Source organism: Chenopodium album, chromosome 25 (assembly GCF_948465745.1).
Source record: "Chenopodium album chromosome 25, dcCheAlbu1.1, whole genome shotgun sequence".
Taxonomy (NCBI): Eukaryota; Viridiplantae; Streptophyta; class Magnoliopsida; order Caryophyllales; family Amaranthaceae; genus Chenopodium; species Chenopodium album.
In genome coordinates this window covers 29,128,237-29,142,646 of record NC_137858.1, presented here as the reverse complement: position 1 = coordinate 29,142,646, position 14,410 = coordinate 29,128,237, and the positions used below count along the sequence as shown (strand labels likewise).

Here is a 14,410-nt window from a genome sequence, read left to right as displayed (position 1 = left end):
GACTGACCGAGATGTTTGTGGGTCAGTATGTCAGCAATAGTGTGCGGCAGAGAACTTCTGGGGAACTGATGGCCATAGAGTAGAGGCCAGATGAGTCTTTGAGGGATTTCATTAGGCGATTTAATAATGAGGCAAACACAATCCCAAAGCCGCAACAAGAAATAGCTGTGATGGCTTTGATGAATGGCTTGGTTGATTCTGATTTCAAGCGATACCTTACAAGAAAAAATTTGCCGACATTGGCAGCGGCGTTTAACAAAGCCCATGATTACATAAAAAGTGAAGAGTTGATGAAGACAAGTGGTAGAAATGCGGTTGTCGGAAAGGGGCAAAGTCAGCATGAAGGAACATCATCTGGAAGTGGAAGGCTGAGAGCCTCTGCCCCAGGAAGGGGGGGGGGGGAACCGGCAGGATCCAAGGGCGTCAAGGCCACCAATGAGATACAGTTCTTATACTCCTTTGAATACACCGAGGGCAGCAATTTATTCGGTGAATCAGAATAGAGAAGGGTGGTCAAGGCCGATTCCAATGAAAGCAAGGCCAAGAGATGTGAAGAAATATTGCATGCTTCATAGAGATGTGGGGCATTATAGAGAGGAATGTACGCAGCTGAAGGATAACATATAGGAGCTGATAAGGAAGGGGCATTTGTAAAGGTGGGCACGGGCCGTGCCGGCACGCGGGCGGCACGGCCCGGCACGGCCCGGCACGGGCACGGGTGGCGGCACGGCACGGCACGGCGGCCCACCTGTGGGCCGTGGGCCGTGCCGTGAACAGAAATCCGGATTCCGGCACGGGCACGGCACGTGGCACGGTGGCCGGCACGTGGGCCGGCACGCTGGCACGACCCACCGGCACGGCACGTGGCACGGCCAGGCACGGCCCGGCACGGCACGGCACGGCCCGTGCCTTACCGTTGGAAAACTAGCCGTTTATGGCCGATCACAACATGTTTGTCGTGGATATCTTCCATCCATGGAGGATAAATGGCGTAAATATTACACCGATATTCCTGTGATTTATATTTTTGCTTCTATTTTAGATCCTAGACAAAAATATGATGGCACCTTTTTATTAATTGATATTTATTATAGTAACATGAATTTTGAAGATGATGTTGAAACTTTTAAGAATAAGGTGACGGATGAGTTATTTAATTTATATAGAGTTTATTAAAGTAAATATGGAACCGTGTCTCGATTTGCCCCTTCTCAAACATCAAAAAATGTAAGTAAACGGGCCAAAGGTTTATTTGCACAAGCTGCTAACTTGATGTCTAAGTATTCAGGTACAGAATCATCATCATCTAGGAGAACACAAAGCGATGTTTCGGAGTTGCAAATGTACTTAAGTTACGACTTCATGAAAGGCATGGACGATGAAGAGAAGTTTGGCCTCGACATCCTCGATTGGTGGAAATCACAAGCCGTGAAACATCCAATTTTGTCGGCAATGGCTCGTGATATTTTTGCTATCCAAGTCTCCTCCGTTGCTTCCGAAAGAGCTTTTAGTGCGTCGGGAAGAGTTCTAGACGATAGAAGAACAAGCCTAAAACCCGAAACACTTGAAATGTGTGTTTGCTTCAAGGATTGGTTGGATGCCGAAACTCGTTCTCAAGATCGTGCTTATGCACAAAACGACGACGATGAAGGAACGTCGACTTCTTTTAGTTCTCATACTTCTCAATCCACTCAATTGGCGGATGAACTTGAACCTCTAGGAGACGAAGACGAAGATGAAGACGAAGGCGAAGACGAAGACGACCAATAATAATTACATGATTACATATTTACATTATACACTATTGTATTCTTTTTGTATTATCGAACTTCGTATTCCGTATAATAAATGAAGTTATTCAATATTCATACACTATTGTACGATTTTTAATTATCATCACTTATTTTGTAATTTTGTATTATTGAATTATCGTACATTCGTACCGGCTACCTTCATATAATAAAATAAGTTATTCTTCAATTTTTTGTGTTTTCGGATTATCGCACTCGTATTTTTTTTATTATATGCATTGTTGTTTTTAATTCGTTTTTTTTATCATTTATTTTTTTTAAAAAAAAAAAATAAAAAAATAAGAGTGGCATGGTTTGGCCCGCGGCCCGGCACGGCACGGCCCGCTAGGCACGTGGGTCGTGCCGTGCCGTGGGCTGGGGTGTGCCAATTTTAGGCACGGCACGGCACGGCCAGGCACGGCCTGCGGCGGCACGGGAACGGCCCGTGCCCATGTTTAGGCATTTGACACAATACCGAATGAATACAGGTAGGAATCAGCAATCGGCTCAGCCAATTGAGAGGCAACAGATAGAGGCAAGACCGGAAAGGGTGCAAGGAGGAGTAATCCGGTAAGGAGATGTAGGGCTGCCGCCGTTATCTACTGGAAGGGGAGTAGATGTGATAACAGGGGGGCCGATACATGGAGGAACAGTTAGTGGAGAAAAGAAGCATTTGGCTGAACACCGTCATCTGGTTTGTGCCTTGGATGTGGACAATCGTCCTCGGCCAGCTGCAATACCTGAAATAGTGTTCACAGAAGAGGATGCAAGGGGTGTAGTATTCCCTCATGATGATCCATTAGTTTTGATAACTAAAATAAATGGAGCCGACATCAAAAGAGTGCTGGTTGATGGAGGTAGTTCAGCAAATGTGCTGTTTGTGCAAGCTTTTAATGAAATGAATATAGGGAGACAATATCTAAAGTCGGTATCGTACCCTGTCATTGGGTTTAATGGGTCAACAGTAAGACCAGAAGGTAGCATAGTGCTACCAGTTAGGCTGGGTGATGGGCCACAGGCAAGGGATGTGATGGCAGAGTTTCTGGTGATAGATGTTAAATCAGCCTACAATGCAATTATCGGCAGACCGATAATACATGATATGCAAGCCGTTGTGTCAACTTATCATCTGGCAATAGCTTATGTGTCAAAATTGGGAGCCGTAGTAAAGGTGTATGGAGGTCAAGTGATGTCGAAGTCTTGCTATGTGACTGCTTTGAAGAATCCAGTTGGCAGTGGTCAGGTGCCGTGCAATCCGGTAAGAGAGGGTGAGCCAACAGTTCAAGACTTAACGATGAAAAATTTTGATACGAGGCCGGAAGAGACCCCAAGGCCGTTACCAGGAGGAGAGACTGTTTAGGTTGAGCTACAACTAGGTGATTCGAGTAGGACAGTAAGGGTTGGGGCCGATATGGATGTAGATACAAGATGTCACCTAATAAGCTTGTTGCGTGAGAATGCAGATGTTTTCGCATTTTCAGCAAGTGAAATGTCGGGAATACATCCGGAAGTGATGGAGCATAAGTTGAATGTGGATAGAAAGTTCAGGCCGATAAGGCAGAAGAAGCGCAACTTCTCAACAGAAAAGATAAAGGCAATTCAGGCCGAGGTGAACAAGCTCTTAGCGGCAGGGTTCATTGAGCCTTGCACGTATCCGGAATGGATGGCGAATGTTGTAATGGTGAGAAAGCCGACAGGGAAGTGGCGAATGTGTGTAGATTTTACAGATTTGAATAAGGCCTGCCCCAAGGATTGCTACCCATTACCTCGGATAGATAGGCTAGTTGACTCAACCTCTGGCCATGCTATGCTTAGCTTCTTGGATGCGTTCTCGGGTTATCATTAGGTCAGCCTGAAGAAGGCCGACAGGGCCAAAACAGCTTTTATAACGGATGTTGGTGTGTATTGTTACAAGGCAATGCCGTTTGGGCTGAAGAATGCAGGAGCGACGTATCAGAAGTTGGTGGATAAGATATTTGAGAAGCAAAAGGGCCGAAATGTTGAGGTGTATGTGGATGATACAATAGTAAAAATTAAGGAGAAAGAAGACCATATAGCAGATTTGAGGGAAACATTTGAGACGCTGCGAAAATATCAGATGAAGTTGAACCAAGAGAAGTGTGTGTTTGGGGTTAGATCAGGGAAGTTTTTAGGCTTTATGGTTAGTGAACGGGGAATAGATGCAAATCCAGATAAGGTGAATGCAGTGCTTCAGATGAAACAGCCGAAAACCATTCGTGATATACAGAGGTTGACTGGCAGAATGGCGGGGTTAACTAGATTCATCAGCAAATCGGCTGATAAGGCACTTCCGTTCTTCATGGTGTTACGGAAGAATAAGACATTTGAATGGGGAAAAGAACAAAGTGATGTCCTGGAAGTGGTAAGAAATCATCTTAGATCTCTTCCCACGGTAGCCAGGCCTGAGAAGGGAGAATTGCTGCAGTTATATATCTCGGCATCACCAAAAACGGTGGCAACCGTTCTGCTGGTGGAGAGGAAGAAACAACAGATGCCGATATACTTTGTTAGCCATGTATTGAATGCGGCTGAACACAGATATCCAGTGATAGAGAAAATGACACTAGCAGTGGTGATGGCAGCCAGGAAGTTAAGGCCTTATTACATCCAATAGATGTATTAACAAATCATCCGTTGGAAAAGTCATTGCATAAAATGGATACATCAGGCAGATTACTAACGTGGGCAATAGAATTATTGGAGTATGAAATAAGTTACAGGCCAAGAACGTCAATCAAGGCCCAAGCATTGTCGGATTTTATTGTTGAGACGACATATACAGATGAAGAAGAGGAGTTAGGAACATGGCAGGCATCAGTTGATGGTTCGGCCACAGCAACAGGGGAAAGGGCCGGAATTGTGATAACGGCGCCAGATGGGAAGATATTTGAATATGCCATGAAGTTTAAATTCAAAGCTACGAATAATGAGGCCGAATACGAAGCTGCAATAGTTGGAATTCAGTTGTCGATAGCGGTAGAGGCAAGGCGGTTGATCTTAACAACTGATTCCCAGTTAGTATCAAGCCAATACAGTGGGGAGTATGGGACTCGAGAACCAGCTATGGTGAGGTACTTGGAGAAGATGAAACAATTAGCAGCGCAGTTGCAGTATTTTGAAGTAAAGCTGGTCCCGAGAGTGAAAAATGCTCAGGCAGATGCATTGGCAAGGTTAGCAAGTTCGAGCTTTAATGACTTGGAGAGGACAGTCATGGTGGAAGTTTTAAAGTAGAAGAGCATAGATGAGGTGTCAGAAGAGGTGCTATGTATTGATAACGGCGCTCAGTGGTATGACAAGATATTGGCATACATCCTTCATGGGGTACTGCCGGTGGATAAAGGGGAGTCAAAAAAGTTGAGAAAAGACAGTGTATGGTTTGTCATGCATCAGGGTCAGTTATACAAAAGGGGGTTCTCATTGCCATTATAGAGGTGAATAATGGACTTTGAATCTGCAAGATTGATGGAAGAGTTGCATGAGGGCAGCTGTGGTAATCATCTCGGTGCAAGAGCTCTATCCAGGGAAGCAATGAGAAGGGGGTATTACTGGCCGACAATGAATGCAGATGCTGCAACTTATGTTAAAAAGTGTGAAAAATGCCAAAAATTCGCCCCAGTTATCAACCTGCCTCCAAATGATTTGACACCGATATTAAATCCGATCCCTTTCGCACAATGGGGGATGGATATAGTTGGTCCGTTCCCATCAGCTACAGGTGGAAGGAAATTTTTGATAGTGGGGATAGATTACTTTACAAAATGGATTGAGGCGGAACCAGTAGCAAGGATAACGACGTCAGAAGTGAAGAAGTTCATATGGAAAAATATCTTCACGAGATTTGGGTTGCCAATGACAATGGTTTTTGATCATGGAACCCAGTTTGATTGTAAGCCAGTCAAAGATCTTTTGACGATGTACAAAGTGAAATTTGCTTATGCAGCAGTATGCCATCCGCAGTCTAACGGCCAGGCAGAGGCAGCAAATAAGCAAATCATAACGGCAATTAAAAAGAATATTGAAGATGCAAAGGGTTTGTGGGCAGATTTGATACCGGAAATACTGTGGGCAAACAGGACCACTGTAAGAGAAGCAACAGGTGAGTCGCCCTACACTTTAGTATTTGGTACAGAGGCAGTGATACCGGCAGAGGTAGGGTTGCCGACATTCAGAATTCAGCATTACTGTGAAGATCAAAATGATTTGCTTTTGTGACAGCAGTTAGACTTTCTGCCAGAACTTAGAGAAAAAGCAGCAGTTAAATCAGCTGCATATAAGGAAAAAAGGTCAAGGGCTTACAATAGAAGGGTATCTTATCGGCTGCTAAGCGTAGGAGATCTGGTTCTGCGGAGAACAGCGGCAACAGGAAAAGGGAACAAAGATGGAAAGTTAACAGCAAGTTGGGAAGGACCTTATCGGATTAGAGATGTCTTCATCCAGGGATCATTCTATCTGGAAACTTTGGATGGGGCACCACTAAAAAATGTATGGAACTCGGCTGTGCTAAAGAAGTACTATGTATAAAATGTATGAACTTTTTCAAATATGTGAATCTGATATCAATAAAAGATATCAGTGATGAATGAAAGAATATTCAGACAACATGTGTTGAAAATAGGCATCCTCCATTTAACAGAACATCGTTAAATGGAACGGACAGCTCACAACCGCTTCCGTGAAGTTAATGAATCTACAACCTGATCAGTTGTACACATTAACTCACGAGGTTGCTGGTTCAAAATATAATACCGGCAAAATCAATTCGAGTATACGCCGATATGAGGCGTAGCTCAGAAAATGATCGCCGAGAGGGTACCTAACTGGCTGAAATAGCAAAGTAGTAGGTGACCAATGTTGTAGTCTGAACCAGCAACACATATCATCATTTCTTAGTGTACATAATTCCTATAGGAAATATGTACACTAGGGGGAGTAAAGAGTAAGATATCGTATACTAATAGTCTTTAAATGGTAGTTGCTGATGCCGCTATAACGCCGATATCACTAAGTATGTTGGATGTTGTTAGGAGTTGTTAAGAAGTTGTTAAGTAGTTGTTAAAAATTCTCGTTTTATTCTCGTTTTTTCAACAATCTGGTTATGATAACTTCGCAGTTGTTTTAATGAAGTGTGCAAATAGGTGGTATGTAAGTAATAGAGGTGAATGAATTTGTAGAAAGATATAGGTTGATAACAGTTAATAAGTAATAAAACATAATGGACTAAGTTGATAAATTTACATGACAGTGAAATTGACAATCGACAGGCATCACCACAAAAAGGGGGATATTCCGATAAAACAACATTGTCAAAATAAGTGTTAAGACCCAAACACAAAAGACGACATATGATAGATTACATCTGATAAGGCCCAATTATGCAAGACCCACAAGAAGATGTCGGTGATGACTGCCCGCCCCTTCAAGCTTGTGCATTCTCAAGAACTAGAGAGTTCAAAATGCTAGGATCATTGGGGCCGTCATCAGCACTTGGCACCAGATTGTACAGGTCCTCTTCTGAGAATTGCTGCGCTTCAAAGCCAGAAGGTATCTTGTAAGCCTCGTCATTGAAAGCTTTCTCAACCTTTGCCCAATCTTCCTTCTTCCAACCGGCAGCATGAGCAATGCATCTCTGAGCAGCAGTCCAGCCTCCGTCAAAACGATCCTGGAGTTTAGAACATAATTCGTTGGAGGCTAGATAGCGGCCGACTGCTCTTTAGCGAATACCAGGCTTGTCAGCTTCCATCTGTTGAACCTTTTCTTCAAGGATTTTGATCTTAGCTCTGGCATCGCTAAGATCTTTCTCAATTGAAGGAAGGCGCTCGATGGCCTTATTCTTCTCACTGATATGAGTCTTCAGACTCTGTACTTCCAGCTCAAGACCAGCGACCTTTTCGGCCTTAATCTTTAGTTCCGCCATCTCCTTGTCATATCTCTCTTTTGCCTTCTTCAAATCATTTAAGGCCTTCTCAGCGTTATCAATGACTTCCTGCATGGCACTTTGGCTAGAGGAAGCTTGATGATGCTTCTCTTGATAGTATCGGTACATCTCAACAAGTTCCGTTCCAGACATGACGACCTGGGTGTAAAAGAAATGCTTAAAGTTAGAAATATATACTGAATATGAGAGACATATAACAAAAAAGTATGTGTAAAAAAAAGAAAAAGAGTACCTTCATCATGTTGTGCATGTGTGCGGCAGCAAAAGGGCCGATTGGGCCAACAAGTCTGTCCATCGGCAGAGTTAGGTTGCTCAGAAGCCGATAACCAAGTGTCCCACCTTGCATTGGGTCATCGGTGATCATGGATTCATTCCGACCGACATCCATGTTGGGTTGCCAACGGTCTCCGGAATGACCAGCAGGAACAGTGAAGCCTTTTAGAACTTCATATGGAAACCTACAAGACACCCTTTCGATCCATTGGTTGGACCGGTAAGTCAGAGCCGGTATGCTTGAATCCGAGCCAACGGCAGTAGGAGCAACGGTGGTGGTTGGCTGAATCTGACGAGGAGACTCGGCAACAGTGAGATCCTCGATCTCAATCCCTTGAATCACCTTCTTAACGATGGCTTCAGGGCTCTTAGTTTTTGTGGTAGAGGGAGCCTTCTCGGTCTCCGATTTATCCTTTTTCTTCCCACCTCGCCCTTCAGGCTGCCTAGGGCTAGAAATCGCAACACCGCCACCTCGCCGATTGGCAAGTGATGTCGTCTTTCTTTTTTTGGCATTATCATCAGCCATGATTTCAGCTCTTCTTTTAGCGCTGACAACAGGAGCACGGCTACAAATAGTAGCTAGGGTATTGTAAGGACTTGAAGCCTTAGGACAGCGCCTGATAACTTTCTTCCCGTCAGCCGACAGACCAAGTTGCTTGTTGTCCAACTTATCTATGCCTGAGAACAAAGAATAAGAAGTTTAATTAGTTATAGATAAACAATGTTATAAACGAAACAAAAAGTAGGAAATTGACAAAATAAATAGTACCATGATGGTCAGTCCAACAGAGACCGACACGGGATAACGGCGCGTTGCCCAGAATGTAACTCACATTCGGCACCCACACCTTAGGAACTAGACGAACCTTGCCGTCACCATCGTCAAATTCTGAGATGTCAAAATGATTGACAGCTCTTTGTTCGTGTTTACCGAGATCTCTCTCGGGGATTGAATCAAAACGAGGATGAGGCCTGAAGAAGGTTCTCCTCAAAGGAAAGTCCTCTGGGACCGACATGAAGAAAAATCTGACTTGTCAACCCTTACAGCTAGATAGCTTTGGGTGAACAGTGTATTTGTGGGGTTGAGTGTATAAAGACCACCACCCTTCTGATTGACCATCCCTCTTCAAGGTGATCAGTCGTCTAAAAACGTTAAGGGTTAGAGGGTAATTCCGATATAGCATAACCCAAACAGTAGCAATAACAGCCCGGATGGTGGGAGGGGTCAATTGAACTAAACAAACATTCCAGGCCTTCAAAATTTTAGCAACAAAAGAATGTAAAGGAAAACGGAGGCCAAAATCAAAATATTTCATCGTAAACGGCCACAGAGCCTGCTGGACAATCTAACACTGAAGCTCTAGACGGGGGAATTGACAGCTCATACCCATCAGGTAGGTTGAAAAACTTTTTATCACGACGGCAATAATCTTTTTCAATTGTCGTTTTCCTAAAATCCTCATTTATTTTTGCCTTGTAACCTTCCCATCACTAGGGAGAACAATAGGTTGGCGGAATTCAGCGCCATCCGTTTCGGAGTTGTAACCCTCATCCAGATTTTCTTCCTGGATAACCTCCGCAGTCATGTCAACAATATCTTCCCTACTCTCAGTGTTGACACTACCTTCTTGGGTTTCGTCATCTCCTAAAACCAAGTTAATGGCTGAATCATGAACGGGAGATACCGGATCTTCCCGGGGGTTTTGAGGGATATCTGTATCTTCTTCTTCAGAAGAACTCATAACTTGACCTTGCCCAGGTCTTTTACTAGATTCAGCTACCTTGGCGGCTTCAGCTGCCTTAGCGGCTTTAGCGGCCTTAGCAGCCTCACGAGCAGCAGCTTCAGGCTGATAACTGGTTCTCTTTACCTTTGGCATAGTGTTTATACCTATATTGCCAACGTTAGTGCCGTATTGATTAAAATACCGTTTCCCAGCAAAGCTGCGTAAGTGATAACAAACACTAACAGGCTCAACGTCAAGAATTTCAGTATCGGCAGGGATATCAGGGTTAGTAGGGTAATAAGCTTGTTCGCGGTGAGCAATAGTTCTATGTAGCATAAAGGCACGTTTTTCTTCTTCAGAAGATAACACCTCAAAGGGGTAGTCTATATTATCAGAAAGGGAAGAAGAATTACCCTGGTTATTACCGGTTTCTTTACCTAGGGATTGCCTAATTAAACGACGCCTAGCAGTGCTAAGATTAGGGAAGTATTCTTCAATACTATTTTCAGACATTTAATTTAAAAAAACAAGAAATAAAAACCAGCATGCAAAATTAGGAGTTAGGGTACGACAATACCTTTGACAAAAAATCACTGAATCGATGCCTTTTAATCGCAAAGAAGTGACGCAGAAGGACAGCACGCTGAAAATGCTGAAATGCGCATACTGATTTTAGGGAAGAAAGGTAAAAAGCTCTGATCGAAATAAAGTAAAGCTTCTGTATGGGATGATATGTAGGCAAGGCCGACATCCTGAAGAAACACGTGATCAAGCCTAGAATAATTGCAAAAATACGCTGATATGTATCACAAAGTAAACATATCGGCCTGTCGGAATTCGGCACGTGGCAACAGAAAATTTGACGCTTAGATCAAGAAGCTTTGCATGGTTGAGAGCCACCTATCAAGGAAAGTCCTTATAAATAGTAGGTAAGACCTCATTAATGAGGGCATTAATTACTCTCTCTCTCTCTACTTTCTCTCTCATACTTATCTTCCTTTCTTCTTAAACACATTCTGACTTTATCATCGGAGTGGTTATCCTCGGATCACCCCGGGGTTAGCTAACTTCTTCTCATTGTGTAGGTTCTCAGCTTGCCGATAGGAGTATCAGGATCTCAGGCCCGAGTTCTTGGGAGATCAGATCCAGACAGAAACAATTTGGCGCTAGAAGGAGGGGACATTGATCACTTCTATCGCCTAAGAACCTCACACAAAAGATAGCGACAATTATGGCCGGAAATAGTGAAACACCAGTGACAAGAAAAGTAGTAAACCAGTCGATAAAACAACCTCAGATAGAGATAGAAGATGAAACTCATACCTTGGAGGATAATCAGTTTCATATACCGTTAACACCCTCTGGAGGTGGAGGAGAGGTAGAGGACCCTATGACAGCATTCACACCAGATGAACTGGAGACAGCAGCAAGGGTGATGAGTGCAATGAGTAAGAAAAGGAAGGAGGCTGAGACGGCACAGGCTGAAAGGGGGGCCGCTCAGGCCGATAGGGGAACACCACACCACAATCAGGGAGAGCAACATAATCAGTTGGCAAACTCACCCAGGAGACCCCGAAATGAGTCGCCGGTAAGAACGCACACTATGTCACGGCGGGTTGAACAATCCTCAAGTCATACCGTTAGCACAAGGACCCAACAGCAGAGAAGTTCGCAGGTAGACGGGCAGGCAGTGCGAACTGTGGTTCAACTAAGGGCATCTCCGTTTGCGCATCATATTCTAGACCAGCCGATGGAAAAGGTAAAAATGCTGACTTGTAGGTATGATGGAAGGGGAGACCCGGCTAGGTTTATAACATCCTATGAGGGCCACATGATGTTATATACCTATTCAGATGCAGTTTGGTGTAAGGTCTTTCCGACTACTTTGATTGGGGCCGCAGTCGATTGGTTTAATAACCTTGGAGTTGGAACGGTGGATAATTTCGAAAGAGTGACCGAGATGTTTGTGGGTCAGTATGTCAGCAATAATGTGCGGCAGAGAACTTCTGGGGAACTGATGGCCATAGAGTAGAGGCCAGATGAGTCTTTGAGGGATTTCATTAGGCGATTTAATAATGAGGCAAACACAATCCCAAAGCTGCAACAAGAAATAGCTGTGATGGCTTTGATGAATGGCTTGGTTGATTATGATTTCAAGCGATACCTTACAAGAAAAAATATGCCGACATTGGCAGCGGCGTTTAACAAAGCTCATGATTACATAAAAAGTGAAGAGTTGATGAAGACAAGTGGTAGAAATGCGGTTGTCGGAAGGGGGCAAAGTCAGCATGAAGGAACATCATCTGGAAGAGGAAGGCCGAGAGCCTCTGCCCCAGGAAGGGGGGGGGGGAACCGGCAGGATCCAAGGGCGTCAAGGCCACCAATGAGATACAGTTCTTGTACTCCTTTGAATACACCGAGGGCAACAATTTATTCGGTGAATCAGAATAGAGAAGGGTGGTCAAGGCCGATTCCAATGAAAGGAAGGCCAAGAGATGTGAAGAAATATTGCATGTTTCATAGAGATGTGGGGCATTATACAGAGGAATGTACGCAGCTGAAGGATAACATTGAGGAGCTGATAAGGTTGGGGCATTTGACACAATACCGGCTAAATACAGGCAGGAATCAGCAATCGGCTCAGCCAATTGAGAGGCAACAAATAGAGGCAAGACCAGAAAGGGTGCAAGGAGGAGTAGTCCGACAAGGAGATGTAGGGCTGCCGCCGTTATCTACTGGAAGGGGAGTAGATGTGATAACAGGGGGACCGATACATGGAGGAACAGTTAGTGGAGCAAAGAAGCATTTGGATGAACACCGTCATCTGGTTTGTGCCTTCGATGTGGACAATCGTCCTCGGCCAGCTGCAATACCTGAAATAGTTTTCACAGAAGAGGATGCAAGGGGTGTAGTGTTCCCTCATGATGATCCATTAGTTTTGATAACTAAAATAAATGGAGCCGACATCAAAAGAGTGCTGGTTGATGGAGGTAGTTCAGCAAATGTGCTGTTTGTGCAAGCTTTTAATGAAATGAATATAGGGAGACAATATCTAAAGTCGGTATCGTACCCTGTCATTGGGTTTAATGGGTCAACAGTAAGACCAGAAGGAAGCATAGTGCTACCAGTTAGACTGGGTGATGGGCCACAGGCAAGGGATGTGATGGTAGAGTTTCTGGTGGTAGATGTTAAATCAGCTTACAATGCAATTATCGGCAGACCGATAATACATGATATGCAAGCCGTTGTGTCAACTTATCATCTGGCAATAGCTTATGTGTCAAACTTGGGAGCCGTAGAAAAGGTGTATGGAGGTCAAGTGATGTAGAAGTCTTGCTATGTGACTGCTTTGAAGAATCCAGTTGGCAGTGGTCAGGTGCCGTGCAATCCGGTAAGAGAGGGTAAGCCAACGGTTCAAGACTTAACGATGAAAATTTTTGATACGAGGCCGGAAGAGACCCCAAGGCTGTAGGCGTCGTTCGAAGTGCGCCTACGTAAAAATCATGTTGTGAATATGCTTGACACTCATAGGAAGTGGGAATTTACATATACGATTAGGGACACGATTAGGGACAAGGAAAGTAGGGAGCCGCCAACAAGTTTTAAGGAACTTGTAAACCGTTCACGGATCATTTAAGGCAACCACGAAAAGGGACAACAAAAGACAACAACGATTCTCCCGTGAAGGTTACACTCCATTCATAATCCATGAGATTACTAACTCCATATGGTTCGGAACCACGAAAGGAGGATCGGGGATGATGGTACGAAGTGAGTCATGGAGTCACATTCGCTCGTATTGGCCTCTACTCGATTCTTATTGTGAAAAGTTTTCCTGTGATCTCAAAGGCATACAAACAAAATATTCAATTCGATGCAAACTATTATTATGCTAAATTGGTTGAATATTAATGCAACATATAATTCTAAAATATTTGTGATCACTTGATTAAACAACAAGATTAAAAAGGAACCTAAACCGGTTGTCCAAATTATCTTATTAGGCGTGATTTTCAATTACATATTCCCTTTAAACATGCAATATGGTGATCAATAAATATAGAATAAAATAAACATTAATATTGGAAGCAATATAGCAATAAATCTAACAATATAAAATCGTTAGAAAAATAATAGAAATAAAAGGAACATGATTCCTTACTTTGATTTTGTTTGCTTGCTACTATAAAAACAATAAACGCGTTAGTAAATTCAAGGAAAATTAATTAAACAATAATTAAAATGGAATTAAATTAAATTAAAATAGAATATAATTGGTTTGGGGCCAAACCCTCAAACAGTTCTACCTTTCACGCCGTGGTTTAAGGATAGAACCTCGGGTAAAGTACGGACTCCTTGGAGTGTTTAAGGAAGGTATTTTGAAAGAGAGAAGGATAGGCTAGTGTTTAGGCTAGAGCATAGAAGAGAAATGAGAGAGTTAATTGATGCCCCGTACATCAGAAATGAGGGGGTATTTATAGGAAAAATGTGCCGAGGGAACGCACGGAACCCTAAAATGACAAAAACCCTAAAACAGTATCCCGTGACACGGTAAACTGTACCGTGACACGGGAAGCTCCACCGTCAGACGGGAGAGAATCCCGTGACACGGTGCAATGTTGCGTGACGCGGGATGTTTTTTTAACAAACGGAGGAAGAAAACGCGT

The 14,410-nt window shown here is 43.6% G+C and overlaps 2 protein-coding genes across 2 annotated transcripts; both read left to right on the top strand.

Moving 5' to 3' along the window:
- The first annotated feature begins 4,466 nt into the window (after positions 1-4,466).
- Positions 4,467-5,042, top strand: LOC145613934 (uncharacterized). The gene has a single exon (XM_081668968.1). The coding sequence runs from the start codon at positions 4,467-4,469 to the stop codon at positions 5,040-5,042; it is 576 nt and encodes a 191-aa protein (XP_081525094.1).
- A 6,820-nt stretch (positions 5,043-11,862) lies between these two features.
- LOC145613933 (uncharacterized) lies at positions 11,863-13,071 on the top strand. Its single transcript, XM_081668967.1, has one exon. It carries the CDS (start codon positions 11,863-11,865, stop codon positions 13,069-13,071), a length of 1,209 nt encoding a protein of 402 aa, XP_081525093.1.
- The last annotated feature ends 1,339 nt before the right edge of the window (positions 13,072-14,410 follow it).